This window comes from Anolis sagrei, chromosome 9 (genome assembly GCF_037176765.1).
Source record: "Anolis sagrei isolate rAnoSag1 chromosome 9, rAnoSag1.mat, whole genome shotgun sequence".
NCBI lineage: Eukaryota > Metazoa > Chordata > Lepidosauria > Squamata > Dactyloidae > Anolis > Anolis sagrei.
The window spans coordinates 21,361,515-21,377,653 of NC_090029.1; the positions used below are offsets into that span (position 1 = coordinate 21,361,515).

At 39.9% G+C, this 16,139-nt stretch overlaps 1 protein-coding gene across 1 annotated transcript; it reads right to left on the minus strand.

Annotated features, from left to right (window-relative positions):
- Positions 1 to 1,607: 1,607 nt before the first annotated feature.
- Positions 1,608 to 12,525, minus strand: LOC132762491 (cytochrome P450 1A5-like). The gene is made up of 6 exons (XM_067471340.1): positions 11,677 to 12,525; positions 10,517 to 10,622; positions 7,806 to 7,895; positions 7,460 to 7,583; positions 4,107 to 4,193; positions 1,608 to 2,062 (listed from the first exon to the last, which is right to left on the minus strand). The coding sequence occupies exons 1-6, from the start codon at positions 12,523 to 12,525 to the stop codon at positions 1,762 to 1,764; spliced, it is 1,557 nt and encodes a 518-aa protein (XP_067327441.1). The 3' UTR covers positions 1,608 to 1,761.
- Between the last annotated feature and the right edge of the window lie 3,614 nt (positions 12,526 to 16,139).

Genomic DNA, 16,139 nt, shown 5'->3' on the forward strand with positions numbered 1-16,139 from the left:
GTCTGTGTCATGGAATACGATGTATGGCTTGAATGGTATTGTGTGAAACATGTATGGTTGGGGTCTATATATTTTAGAGATGACATATTAAGAATGAGGCCTGGAAAACTACAAGAATGATGCGAAGAATTCATGGACTGTAATTAAAAGTTGCTGAACTGCTGACATTGATGACCAGTGACAATAATTAACTGTTGACATTGCTGACTTGATTAACTTTTTGGGGGGAAAACAACATGTTTACATTATTAGAGACAATAGCTCTTTAGTTTAGCAATATTTCTTGCTGACGTTGTTCCAAAGTGAATGATAGATGTTTTTCCAGCGTGAAACATCCTGGCTTCATCTCAGTTCCTGGCAGATGTTGGCTCTTCTTAATTGGTGTTGGTAAATGTAAGGAGCCTTGTGTTGACTTCCTTTGTAATGTAAGGAACCTTGTAAACATTTCCTAATGTATTGTCGAAGGCTTTCATAGCTAGAATCACTGAGTTGTTGTAGGTTTTTCAGGCTGTATGGTCATGTTCTAGAACAAGAGTCCTCAAACTTTTTAAGCAGAGGGCCAGGTGACAGTCCATCAAACGGTTCGAGGGCCAGATTATAATTTGAAAAACAACATGAATTAATACCTATGCACAGTGCACATATCTTATTTGTAGTTCAAAAACCACTTAAAAACAATACAATAATTAAAACGAAGAACAATTTCAACAAATCTAAACTTACTCATATTTCAATGGGAAATGTGGGCTTACTTTTGGCTGATGAGATGGGATTGTTGTTGTTGTGTGCTTTCAAGTTGTTTCAGACTTAGGTTGAACCTGAGTAAGGGCCGGGTAAATGATTTTGGAGGGTCGCATCCGGCCCTCGGCCTTAGTGTGAGGACCCCTGTTCTAGAAGCATTCTTTCCTGATGTTTTGCCTGCATCTGTGGCAGTCATCCAATGTGTTTATATTATCAGAGACAATGTCAACACAAGGCTCCTTACATTTACCAACACCAATTTAGGAGAGTCAACATCTGCTGGGAACGGAGATGAAACCGGGATGTTTCAGGCTAGAAAAACATCTATCATTCATTTACAACTTTGGAACAACATCAGCAAGAAATATTCCTATATAAGAGACCATCTAACATTCCAAAATTGTGGCAGATCGGAGGAGTCTGGCCCACCTGCCGCTCTTCTCCATGGGAAGGAGAGAGATGCTATACCTTTGGAAGTGCCAGATCTGCAATGGAACGCAATCTGGTCTCTTACTCCTTTTCTCAAGGGAAGAGAAAGGGATGCGATGTAGGAGTCATATTATGTTTGCAGAGAGTTGGTTTCTGCTGTAGGGAAAACAGAGATCTGAGCCATGACATTGTTCTTAAGGAAAGAGAATGCATTTTGAAGTTTTGGAACTGTGTGTTGGCAGGCTGCAGGGAAAGAAGGGTCTGGCCTAAGCAAGAGGGAGAAAGGATATGGTAATATTTGGATGCATGAGGATGACTGAATGTGTCTGTGCAATGTGAATGCTGAATGAAAATGTTACCCCTCCCCCTTGTTTGTTAATGAATGCAATTGTACATTGTTTGTTAATTCAATGTAATTATGCAGAATGTGTACATCTGCCTAAATGTTGTTCTGTAAAAGTTCTGATACGCTCTCACATGGAAAATTGCAATAAAAAGAACCTATGCTTTAAAGTTATTGCAAAATTATTCATAACATCTGCATACATGCAAATATGACTACATTAAAATCCCAAATCTTATCTGTGCCATTCACTTGTCCTTCAGGGGCCGTCGTTTCACTTGGAAATGTGGGCACCGCTTGACTTTCATCGAGAGGCCATAGCGGGGGGTCATGTCCACCTTCGCTCCCTCCTTGATGCGGAATTCCAACTCTTGGAGCAAAAAGGTCAAGAAGAGGAAGATCTCCCAACGGGCAATCGGCTCCCCGATGCACCGTCTCTTCCCCAGACCAAAGATCAGCACTTTCTCACTCTCGTCCCTATCGAGGTCTTTACCATCCGCAGTAAGGAAACGCTCTGGGTTGAAGGAAGAGGGGTCTTCCCAAAGAGTCCTGCAAAAGGAGTAGAATTAGGGTCATTGGAGTGGCCACCAGAACCATGCCTCGTTGGCAATCTGAGGCCAACGGGGCACTGAATCCATTCCATTCCAAAATTTTAAAGATGTTGAGTTAGTATTTGGAATCTTAGATTGCTCTTGGACTAAAACCTGGGGTGGATTCATGTCTCAATAATAATAATAATAATAATAATAATAATAATAATCTATATAAATAAAAGTGTAATGTTAGTTTGTGGGATTAACATAACTAAAAAACCGCTGGACGAATTGCTGCCAAATTTGGCCTCAAGACACCTTCTAACCCAAGGAGTGACCATCACTCACAAAAATTGATTTTGTCATTTGGGAGTTGTAGGTACTGGGATTTATTGTTCACCTACAATCAAAGAGTATTCTGAACTCCACTAATGATGGGATTGAACCAAACTTGTCACACAGGACTCCCATCACCAACAGAAAACACTAGAAGGGTTTGGTGGACATTGACCTTGAGTTTGGGAGTTGTAGTTCACCTACACCCAGAGAGCACTGTGAACTCAAACAATGATGGATCTGGACCAAACTTGGAAAGAATATTCCATATGCCCAAATATGAACACAGATGAAGTTTGGGGGAAATAGATCTTGACATTTGGGAGTTGTGATTACTGGGATTTATAGTTCACCTACAATCAAAGAGCATTCTGAACCCCACCAATGACAGAATTGGGGCAAACTTCCCACAAAGGACCCCCATATTTAAGACCATCCAGTCCAACTCCCTTCGCCAGGGCAAGAAAATGTAATCAAAGCCCTCCTAACAAAGAGCCATCCAGCCATAGATATAGATAGATAGATATATGATTCACACAGTGAGAGATATATAGTATCATAGGTTTGAAAGGGACTTCTAAAAAAGGACAATTATATGTTGCATGTTACAGAGTAGGCAAACCAGACAAACCAGAAAGAAACAACAAGAAATACTGTTTACCCACAAGCATCAAGACATTACATATATTAGAAATTAACACCTTCTCATTATTTTCCAGATCACCAGACTGGGCCACAGCAACGCATGGCAGGGGATGGCTAGTAATAATAATAATAATAATAATAATAATAATAATAATAATAATAGCACTTTATTTATATTCCGCCCTTCTCTCTGTGGGGACTCAGAGCAGTTTACAACGTAAACAGATACTGGCAAACATTCAATGCCTTGTTATAATACAATGAGACACACAAACATAAACAAAGGCACAGGCTTCTCCTTTCATTTCCAGCTTTGGAGGTGCTTTCTCCATTTCCAAGCCAAGGAAGCTGCGTTGTCATCTCCTGGTCGTGTGACCAGCACAATGGCTTGAAGTGTCTTATGCCTTTCCTGCCAAAGTGGTACCTATTTATCTAATCACGTTTGCACATTTTCGAACTGCTAGGTTGGCAGGAGCTGGGCTAACAGCGGAAGCTCACCCCATCCCGCAGATTCAAACTTGCAACCTTCAGGTTAGCACTTCAGCAGCACAAAGGTTTGACCCATTGCACCACCGCAATGGGTTTAATGGGAAAGATAATGAGATCTACCATTATCTTTCATTACAGCGTTACTAAAAGCAGCAGGCAAAGCAACAGTGACCACATGACTTTTCCCTCTCTCTTGGTTCCCCCAGTGATTTCCATGTCAGGAAGGCAGTGAATATACGTATAGCTTTAGTCGAAAATGTGGAGGTTTTCCACAAAATTCAAGCATACTTCAAATGGGTTTTGCCTCCTCAACAAGTCCTTTAAAAGTCTGAACTAAAACACTAAGTGGAAGAGTCACCACCATCCATGTTATTGAACCCAGCAGCTGCCATTGGCGTGCTTGCACACTTTTAATTCAAGTCAATGGAACTAGAACCAAGAAAAGTTCCTTTAGTGTGGATTACAATACCCAGGGGTTGTTTTTTTTTGCCAATGTCCAATCCTGGCACAAGAATACTGGGAGATGTAGTCCACAAGAGGAAACTTTGGATGGAGAGTAATTGGTTCTTCAAGGCTCTGGGTCAACTTACTCATCATGGTTGACTTGCCACTGGTTGATGAAGACACAGATGTCCTTTGGGATATAGTAGCCATTTAAGACTGTTTCCTTGGTTGTGCTGAAAACAGAAAAAGGAATGAAATTTATTTTTTTGAAAGACCACAAATAACTGGCAGAGGTGAGGAGGAAGGAAAGCAAAGGAACATAGAGTGGAGATCATATTTCACGGGAGCCAAGGCCAGCAGAAATATGCAATGGACAAGGGGGTGAAGAAACCACAATTCTGGAGCTATTTATTGGCGAGACGGCAGACTCACAGACTTGCAAGTATAAATGCCTTTCTATGATAGTTAAATTGACCATTGCATATTGAATTTCCAAGAATGAACGGTGACAAAATCTGGAAGTCCTTGGAGTTAAAATCAAGCTCACAACAATAAAACACTGGAGACAAGAGATTTATTCTTTCTTTCCACAATCCTAAAAAGAAAGTTCTAAAGTTTGTGCGCCAGCTGCACCCGTACCTTGTGAAGTTGGACCTGGCCATGGTGGTCCACGCCTTAGTCACCTCCAGATTGGATTATTGCAATGCGCTCTACGTGGGGCTGCCCTTGAAAACGGTCTGGAAATTTAAATTGGTCCAACGGGCAGCAGCCAGATTACTAACTGAAGCGAATTATAGGGAGTGGTCTACCCCCTGTTTGAGGAGCTCCACTGGCTGCTGTTCATTTTTTGGTCCCAATTCAAGGTGCAGGTTCTTACCTACAAAGCCCTGAACAGTTTGGGACCTGCCTACCTGCGTGACCGCATTTCCACCTAGGAACCCACGCGATCTCTTCGATTATCCGGAGGGGAGGCCCTGCTCTCGCTCCCGCCCCCTTCGCAGGGGTGACTGGTGGGAGAGGGCCTTTTCTGTGGTGACCCCTCGACTCTGGAATTCGCTCCCTAAGGATATTAGGTAAGCCCCCCACATTGGCAGTCTCGGGGGGGGGGGGGTTGGGGTTGAAAACTTGGTTGTTCCAATGTGTCTTCCTTGAATAAATAATAATTCCCTGTTCTGACTAATTCTCTGCAAAATGTCCTTTGAAGCACTTTATTCTACCTGTTGGGTCAATCAACCCTACTTTACCCACTAAAACCCCCTGTTTAGATTCATTTTACTGCTGTTCACACCCAGTGTTTTAAATTTTTAATCTATTAGATTTGGCCCTGCACACAGTGTCGGATCTGGGAGTAATAATAACAAAGGGTTTAAAAGAAATGGAAGAGGTAATTGTAGTAACATTGAGGAAAGTGGTCCAGAAAATGTTAATAGAGTATGAAGATATATATTTATCTTGGTTTGGAAGGATAGCATTATTAAACATGAAAATACTTCCAAAGATAATTTTTATAAAACACCCAGTGTTTTAAATTTTTAATCTATTAGATTTGGCCCTGCCCACAGTGTTGGATCCTTTGTGTTTTAAATGTTTTGTTTTATGGCTGATTTGTTATTTAGAATGGTTTTGTATTGTATTTTTACTTTTATTTTACTTGATTTTTTTCCTTCTGTTTTATTGCTGTATTGATTTACTGATGTATATGTTGTCGGGCTTGGCCTCATGTAAGCTGCCCCAAGTCCCCTTGGGGAGATGGTGGCGGGGTATAAATCAAGTATTATTATGATTATGATGATGATGATGATGATGATGATGATGATGATTATTATTATTATTATTATTATTATTTATAAAGTTTTCCTGTTCAAATCACCTGTCTAGATCAGCCCCAACTCTCATCCACCTCCTACTGGCCAAGCCCTGTGCCCGCAGACTGTTGACTGCAGTTTCAAATTTCCCCAACAATACAGATAGTCTGATCTCCACTGCCTTCCCCAACTGGCCCCAACCTTCCTTCCCCCACCTCCTTTTTTATGGCAGAGGACCGAAGCAGCCAGTCCTAGGCTGATATGTCGATCTTGACAAACAGGATCTTGTGCCTTCAGCAGGTTTTGGCGGAGGCCAGGGGAGCTTTTGCACAGTTAAAGCTCGTGCACCAGCTGGCCTGTACCTCGGGAAGTCTAACTGGCCACTGCGGTCCACACTCTGGTTACATCCTGAATAGATTACTGCAGTGCACTCTACGTGGGGCTGCCTTAGAAGACGGTTCGGAAACTTCAGCTAGTCCAATGGGTGGCAGCCAGATTACTAACTGGGGCGGCATACAGGGAGCATACCACCCCCTGCTATGCCAGCTCCACGGGCTGCCGGTCCATCTCCGAGCCCAATTCAAAGTGCTGGTTTTGACCTATAAAGCTCTATACGGTTCTGGTCCAGCTTACTTGTCCGAACGTATCCACCCCTCCATCCCACCTCGTAATCTAAGATCATCCGGGGAGGCCCTGCTTTCGCTCCCGTCAGTTGTGCAAATGCGTCTGGCGGGGATGAGAGACAGGGCCTTCTCAGCAGTTACCCCTCGCCTTTGGAACACACTCCCAAATGAGGTAAGATCCGCTCCCTCCCTCCTGGCTTTTAGAAAGAAATCAAAATCATGGTTTTGGGACCAGGCCTTCGGATAATAGATGTAGGTAGAGTTTTAGAGAGACATAGACTGGAATGGCAATACAACTGGCGAGACTGTTTTATTGTTTTAATGCTGTTGATGTATTGTTTAATGTATGGTTTATGCTAATTGTGGTTTTTATTGTAACTGTTATGTGTTGCCATCATGTCAGGTGCCCAATGCAAGGCACTGAATTTTGCCATCTATGTGTAAACTGCTTTGAGTCCCCCCAGGGGTGAGAAAAGCGGTATATAAATGCTGCAAATAAATAAATAAATAAATAAATAAATAAATATTTAGCTTGAAGAGAAGAGGACTTACCAGTCGGGAATTGAAATCAAAAGTGGAACCAAACAAGGTTGCTTTTTCTCCCCACTATTTTTTTTGCCCTAGCGATAGAACCTCTAGCCAACCTAATTAGATCAGATAAAAGTATAAAAGGGTATACGATAGATTGAAATAAAAATCAATTTATATGCAGATGATGCCGTAGTCCTAATAGGCACAATGGAGGACTTGGCAAAGTGACAAAAGTATTTTAAAAATTTAACTATTAATATTGAAAAATCAGAAATTTTACATAAAACTCTGAACTGGAAGGAGTTAAAAGAAGCCCAATCTATCCTAAGGGTGAAACTGGGACAAAAGAAGTTAAAATACCTAGGGTTTTTTTTAAAGGGAGTGAAGAAACCAGAATTCAGGAGCTATTTATTGGTGAGACGGCAGATTCATGGACCTGCAAGTATACATGTCTTTCTTTGACAGTTAAATAGGCAATTGCCTACTGAATTTCAACTTTCCAAAAACAAACGGGATCTTGTGCCTTCAACAAGGACTTACCAGTGGGGAATTGTGAAAGGGTTAAACGAGGCGTGTCTGAATACTTCCAGAATGAAAGCTTCGGTATAAGGCATCAGAGGTCGGTCTGATAGCCGGGGTTTCCGTGCTCTGCCAATGACCTCATCTACAGGATGGAAAATAGAGGAGAAAACAGTGAAGTAGATTAACCATTGCACTGATAAAGAAGCCAATGGCTACCATTGCAACCTCCCCCACACTTTTTGGGAGCAGAGTGGAAGCCACATGGGAGAGGTCTCCACCAAAATGTTGGTTCTACCTCCCAGCATCTGCTGAGAACTCACTCAGCCTAGCAGTAGGCCCAGTGCTGTTCAGCACCCAAGTTTACCTATTTCTTCTTGGATCTTCTTCTGGACTTCAGGGTGAATGACAATGTACATAAGGCACCAGGACATAGCAGTAGACACTGTGTCAAATGCTGTTCAGATGCATAGAAAGAATAGTATTAGGCAGCAGAAAACACTTGAACCTTATTGAGACTCTTAGCTAGAGCAGACCCACTGAATCAAGACATTTTACATAAGCATTCCTTCTGTCAGTGGCATCGGCTGCACAGCAAGGCAGGAACAGATCACAGCCACCTTAGGCTATAAACTACTTTATTTTACAGTTATATACATCAGAAACTACTTAACTTTAAGCACATCGTAAATCTTGCTTCTACACCATCCAATCGTAACATGGCAAACACACAAACTGCTGTTATCAGTACTAGTCCACACCTCCTGCATTCCAGAGTGACGTATGATGTATGACACTGTGTCCATTTGTTCTATACACTTGATTTATGATCTCTCTAGGAATGCCGTTCCCTCCATGGTTCAGTTAACTCTTTCCACAAAGGAATACACTCGGCACATAGCTACTGCATTTTAAGCATACATACATGCATACTTTGAAATCTACATTATAAATTGCTAACGGCTCCAACAGATTCATCTACCAAAGGGATTAAGCTAAAAGTCTTCCTTGTGCAAGGTTGGAGTTTGTCCCACCAGGATTTTTCATTTCCATTTGATACACTATTTGATGCCTTTGTTGTGAAATATGATGTATGGTTTGAATGGAATTGTGTGAAAGATGTATGGTTGGGGTCTATATATAGTCTAGAGATGCCATTCTAAAAAGATTGAAGCCTGGAAATCTACAAGAAGGAAGTGAAGAATTCATGGACTGTAATTAAAAGTTGCTGAACTGCTGACATTGATGACCTGTGACAATGATTAACTGTTGACATTGCTGACTTGATTAACTTTTCGGGGGAAACAACGTGTTTACATTATTAGAGACAATGGCTCTGTAAGTTTAGGAAATGTTGGGTTGTTGTAGGTTTTTCAGGCTGTATGGCCATGTTCAAGAAGCATTCTCCCCTGCATCTGTGGTGGGCACTTAATGGCCTAGCAGTTTTCAAGGTCTAGCTTCTTACTGCAAGGGGGAATCCTTTGTTGAGAGCTAATCAAGGTGGCCAATTGAAACATTCATACTTACCTCCAACAGACAAGAGTTCTTTCTCCCATCCTGGACATTATTCCACAGATATATAAACCCAATCTTCCTAATTTTCAACAGACCTCACAATCTCTGAGGATGCCTGCCATAAATGCAAAAAGGAGCAAGAGATCAGGCAGCATTTCATTGCAGATCTGGCACTCCCAAAGGTATAGCATCTCTCTCCTTCCCATGGAGAAGAGTGGCAGGTGGGCCAGACTCCTCCGATCTGCCACAATTTTAGAATGTTAGATGGTCTCTTATATAGGAATAGTTCTTGCTGATGTTGTTCCAAAGTTGTAAATGAATGATAGATGTTTTTCTACCCTGAAACATCTTGGCTTCATCTCAGTTCCTGGCAGATGTTGACTCTCCTTATTTGGTGTTGGTAAACGTAAGGAGCCTTGTGTTGACGTTGTCTCTGATCATGTAAACACATTGGATGACTGCCACAGATGCAGGTGAAACGTCAGCAGAGAATGCGTTTAGAACATGGCCATACAGCTCAAAAAAACCTACAACAACTCAGTGATTCTGGCTATGAAAGCCTTCAACAATACATTAGGAAATGTTTACAAGGTTCCTTACTTTACAAAGAAGTCAACACAAGGCTCCTTACATTTACCAACACCAATTAAGAAGAGCCAACATCTGCCAGGAACTGAGATGAAGCCAGGAAGTTTCAGGCTGGAAAAACATCTATCATTCATTTATAACTTTGGAACAACATCAGCAAGAAATATTGCTATATAAGAGACTGTCTAACATTCCAAAATTGTGACAGACAGCTGTGTTGTTCACCCACCATGCTCTATGAAAAGTGATGGTGTACCTTTGGGAATGGCAGATCTGCGATGGAAAGCTGAAGTCTGGTCTCTTGCTTCTTTCTTGGGGAAAGGACATGTTTTGGCGTTTTGGCATTTGGAAATTTTGGAACTGTGCATTGTCAGGCTGCAGGGAAAGCAGGGTCTGGCCTAAGCAGATGCTTCTCCAAGGAGGGAGAAAGGATACGATAATATTTGGATGCATGAGGATGAATGAATGTGTATGGGTAACTTGAATACTGAGTAAAAATGTAACCCACCTCCTTTGTTTATTTGTTAGCCAATGTAACTGTACGTTGTTTGTGAATTCCATAGTTACATAGAATCTGTATGTCTGTATGTCCAGTGTTGTTCTTTGTGTAAAAGTTCTGATGCCCTTTCTCTTACTGGAAAATTGCAATAAAAGGGACCTATGTGTTAATGTTATTGCAAAGTTATTCATAACTCCTTGAAGTCAACCCTAATTTATGGCAATCCTAGAAATGTATTGACAGGATTTACTTACTGGGAGTTAAAGAACATTATAAGAGCTTCCCAAGGTGTTAAAGTTCTTTGGGAATGACATTCAGCACTTTCAATCCAGAGTCAATTCATTGCACCACTCATACTTGCAGGAACTTTGCAGGAACTTTCAGTCTAGCTCTCATCTTGTTCTTAGCATGGTTTTGAGTTACAAAGGAACCCTTCAACCTTAATGTTGGTTAACCTCTCTAGAAAATATTCTTACCAGCTCCAAAAAGGTCATTGAGAAAGCTGACTAGGTTTTCAGATGAGATAGAAAACATTTTCTGGCTTTGTTCAATGAGAGAATCGGTGATGTCCCGGATACTATCCTGAAAAGGAATATTCACCGTGTTTATCTTAACATAGCAGATCTCAGTTATTTAGTAACTTGTACCATTAGCAAACTAGGATTGCATTGAGTAAACATCCATCCACATGGGAATATACACTTTAAGGTTCTCAACATCCCTAATACTGCGACATTTGGGAGTTGCAGTTGTTGGGATTTATAGTTCGCCTACAATCAAAGAGCATTCTGAACCCCACCAATAACAGAATTGAGTCCAACTTCCCACACAGAACCCCCATGACCAACAGAAAATATAGTGTTTTACTTGTTGATTGTAGGTGAATCCCAGCAACTACAACTCCCAAATGTCCCTAAACTCCACCAGTGTTCATGTTTGGGCATATAGAGTATTTGTGCCAAGTTTGGTCCAGATAATTGTTTGAGTCCACAGTACTCTCTGGGTGTAGGTGAACTACAACTTCAAAACTCAAGGTCAATGCCCACCAAACTCTTCCAGTATTTTCTGTAGGTCATGGGAGTTCTGTGTGGAAAATTTGGCCCAATTCTGTTAGTGGGGTTCAGAATGCTCTTTGATTGTAGGCGAACTATAACTCCCAGCAACTACAACTCCCAAATCTCAAGGTTTATTTTCCTCAAAGTCCACCAGTATTCACAGTTGGGCATATTGGGTATTTGTGCCAAGTTTGGTCCAGATTCATCATTGTTTGAGTCGACAGTGCTGTCTGGATGTAGATGAACTTAAACTCCAGAACTCAAGGTCAATGCTCATCAAACCCTTCCAGTATTTTCTTTTGGTCATGGGAGTTCTGTGTGCCAAGTTTGGTTCAATTCCATCGTTGATGGAGTTCTGAATGCTTTTTGATTGTAGGTGAACTATAAATCCCAGCAACTACAACTCCCAAACGATAAAATCATAATTTTTTGAGTGATGGTCACTCCTTGTGTTGTGAGACATTTTGTTGCCAAATTTGGTGTGATTTCATTCATTGGTTCTTTTGTTTTTAAGGTACTCATTACGCCCAAAGCATTTATATATATATAGGTTATTATTATTGCTAGTTTTCCCTCCTTACCTTACTGAAACTCTCGTAGTGCTCTTGAATCCCCTTGAGTAGGAAAGTGAAGAACCTTCGATTGAATTCATGAAACATCTTCATGCTGTTCATTGGAAGATATCGAAGCAGCGGAATGAAATCGGCCAGGTTGCCAGAGGTGGCCACTTCCACAAACTTCTCGCTGATGCTGACGATGCCGAGGAGCTCCTCGTCGTCATGGCTGTAGCACTTGTTGAAACACATGGCGCAAATGACGTTGGCCGTGGAGACCAAGATGTGCTCGTAGGGATCGAGGGAGTCTTTCTCCAGCATCAGCTCTTCGAACTTGGTGATCAGATAGTCGGCCTCTTTGGAGACGTGTTCTTCCACGAGGTATGTGGAAGAGGAATTGGAACTTGGGGAGGTAGCAAAGGTCTTGAGGGCATTCTGGACCATTTTACGCCGGGCGCGCCACACTTCGCCGGAGTCCCGGCCAAAACCCAGGCTCTCCCCATTGGCGATGCAGCGGAAGCTATAAAGGTTGGGACGTCCCATGAACTCGACTGCTTGCCTCACCAAAGCCTGGTGAATGGTCCTCAGCCCGCTCAGCACTAACACCGGCGTGTTGCCAATATGGATCATCATCACGTCTCCATATTTCTGGCTCATCCGTGTCAGGCTCAGGTGAGGATGCTTCCCCATCTGCAATGCGTTGCCAATCAATGGGTATCCCATGGGTCCAGGGATTTTCTTCAAACCCTTGGGAATCTGATTCTTGAAGGACTTCACATACATGAAGAGCAAGCAGAAAACAGCCGTGGCAATGAGGGCTTCTGTGGCCGTGATATTGCCCAGGACTTCCATGGATGACATTTCCAATGTTAACATTGCAGATCTACCAACATTTGACCCCCTAAAAAAAGGCAAAGATGTAGCATCAACAGGGAATGTCCAAAAACCTTTCAGCTAGCCTCAATTAGAGCATTCTTTAAATAAACAAGTGATGAATCAACACATAAATAAAGCTGATGGATCTGATGGGTTTACTCAAATGAGGACTAAAAGACAATTTAGTAAATTTAGTTAAGGGAAAATGCTGTTAGATCTTCCCTATGGATTATGACCTTTTCATGGAGTTTGCAATGACATCATTAACATATATACTCAAATATAACCCGAATTTGTCTTAACATTTGCACTAAAATGTGCAATGCAAAGCCAGAAAGTTATTTTTCTTCTTTACAATATGTTCTGTCTACTTGATTCTTATGAAACAAATTCCATTGATGGATTATGGCCTTTTCATGGAGTTTGCAATGTAATAATTACTATATATACTCGAATATAAGCCGAATTTGTCTTAATATTTGCACTAAAATGTGCGATGAAAGGCCAGAAAGTTATTTTTGCTCTTTACAATATGTTCTGTCTACTTGATCCTTATAAAACAAATTCTATTTATTCCATTTGACTCCATCATAAGCCTCCACCCCTCGAGCCAAAGTTATGCTCGAGTCAAAGTTATTTATTATTTTACTCTGTTATTATTATTATTATTATTATTATTACATGTATATTATTTTACTCTATTATTATTTTATTACATTTATTATTTTACTCTATTTATTATAATCATCATTATATTTATTATTTCACTCTATTGTTATTATTGTTACATTTATTATTTTACTCTATCATTATTATGAGATTTATTATTTTATTTCATTATTATTGTTATTAAATTTATTATTTCACTCTATTATTATTATTACATTTATTATTTTACTCTATCATTATTATGAGATTTATTATTTTACTTCATTATTATTGTTATTAAATTTTTCTATTCCACCCTATTTATTATTGTTATTATTACATTTATTATTTTACTCTATTATTATTTTTATTACATTTATTGTTTTACTCTATTATTATTTAAAGGATACGTGAGTGTATTTACATTGAGGAAGGTTAGAATAATTGTTTAATCAAAGTTGGACAGTGTTATCTTAAATTACAATTTTATGAAAATATTCAAACACATTTAACCTACTGATGCCTCAATTAATGTAATTTTATTGGTATCTATTTCTATTTTGAAATTTACTAGTAGCTGCTACATTTCCCACCCTTGGCTTATACTTGAGTTAATATGTTTTCCCAGTTTTTTGTGGTAAAATTAGGTGCGTCGGCTTATGTTCGGGTCGGTTTATACTTGAGCATATATGGTAATCCACAGATTGATAGAACTACACAATCATGAAAGAGAAAACTGGAGAAAAAAAACACAAAGGATTCTGGAAGAAATCAGAAGTTAAATGATTAGTTGACTCAAATACTGTTTTTACCAACAGCTTACAATAAATAAAGTGGAAAAAATGCAGGGAGGGGAATGAAATTGGATAAACTGAAACATTTTTAATTTGCTAACAAACCAAGGAAATGATTGGTCTACTATTGACTTGAGAAAGAAGAAAGAATTGGATCTGGAAAAATAAGACTATAAGTCCGGTAATAACAGACATTACTGGAAATAAAAAGTATTTTTGAAATAATACAATTATCATTTTTTAAGCACAGAATTTTAACAAAGGGAAGACAAACAATTGTTTGAATGAGAGAATTTTATGACATTCATGCACAAACACATGGAAATATTAAGTGTTCAAATTAGAGTGTCAGAAGGAAATAATGCAATAAAGAGTTTAAAATCTGGAAAAATCCCAGGACCTGATGGTTTTCCGCCAACATATTACAGTCGGTCTCCCTCTTAAAAAGACTTCACTTTTAATTAATTAATTTATTTAGTTAAAAGTTTTGTATACCGGCCTTCTCACCTCTCTTGAGGGACTCAGACCAGTTTCCAACCATAATATCACATACAATCAATAAAACATCATAATACATATTACAGTAAAACATTAAAACAGCAATTACAGTCAATAACTATAATGGTCCGTCGTCACACTAAAATCGTTGCTCATCATCCTCCATCCATATCTCAGCTTATTTGATTACATTATGTAACACGATTTTCGTTCCTAGGTGATAAATGCCACTTCATAATTGGTTCTATCATAAAATATGGAAAAAAAATTGAACTGCAAAAACTTCATTTTCTCAGGACATCCTGTGGCGCATTTTGCTCTAGTTTTTCAATAAATAATAATATCTCAACCAATTCAACATAGTTTTGGCCAGAAAAACCAAGTTTCTGGAGTAAAACTTTGTTTGTGTGTTAAATACTACACAATGAAACAGGAAACAACACTTTCAAACCAGGAACAGAATATTTTTTTCAAATTTTGTTACATAGTGTTATTAATGGATTAGTTGCTTCCACTTCTGCTCTGACGATACATCATTTTTCATAGGAACTGCAAGACTTGGAAGAATGAAGGAAACAGCGAAGACGCTTCAGAAATACTGAAGGACGTCTGCTGAGGAAATATACTATTGTCAACCATAGCGCACTTACCTGCACCACTCGCTTTACTGGTCCAGTTGAAACAACGCAAAAGTTGAGATTCTTGTCTCTGCAGACTGCATTCTTGGCTCGGTTAGATAAGGAGTCCTGCAAAGGTCTCGCATTGTGTTGCCATGAGTCCTTCAACAATGTGATTGGCTCGGCTTTGTCCAATCAAAAGTATGGCAAAACCCACATAATTCAAACATCAAAAAGGCAATAAATGGCTCAAAGGGGATTTGACAAGGGATGAGTCAAAAGTCAAAGTCCCTTTCACCCAAACATCCCAAAGTAGACCAGAGATTGCTTCTGGATATCCATATGACATGTGCAGACTTTAACGTGACATACAGGTAATTCTGGTATTTAAGGTGACTATGGCATGTGTTCTGTATCAGAAACAAGTGCCGGGACTGTGGTGCAGCTGGCTGGGAGTCAGCTGCATTAAGATCACTACTGATCAAAAGGTCATGAGTTCGAAGCCAGCCCGGGTTGGAGTGAGCTTCCGACCAATTTGTGTAGCTTGCTGTCGACCTTTGCAGTCTGTAAGACAGTTGCATCTGTCAAGTAGGAAATTTGGGTACCGCCTACGCGGGGAGGCTAATTTAACTAATTTTCTTTTTTTTCTTTTGTTTAAATTATTTTTTATTGATTTTTCACCAAAGGTTTACAATAAAACAATCATAAAATATTTCCACCAAGATACTACCTCACAAATGAAAAGAAAAATCACCCACCACCCGACTAATACCAATGTCACCAACACACAAACAAAACAACAAAAACATAAAATCTCAAACACACCCAAACCCTAGTGCGACTTCCGTTCTTCTTACTTAACCATAGTCCATATTTCCTCCTTTCAATTTAACTAATTTTCAATGCCATAAAAATCTCCAGCAAGCCTGGAAAGAATGAGGAAGTACTCCATCAGTGTCACAAATGGGCAGTGAAGCGACAGCTCCCCTGGTGGCCAGAATACCCTCATCAAAAAGCTGGAATGTTAAATAGCCTCTGTGTCTGTTTATATATGTTG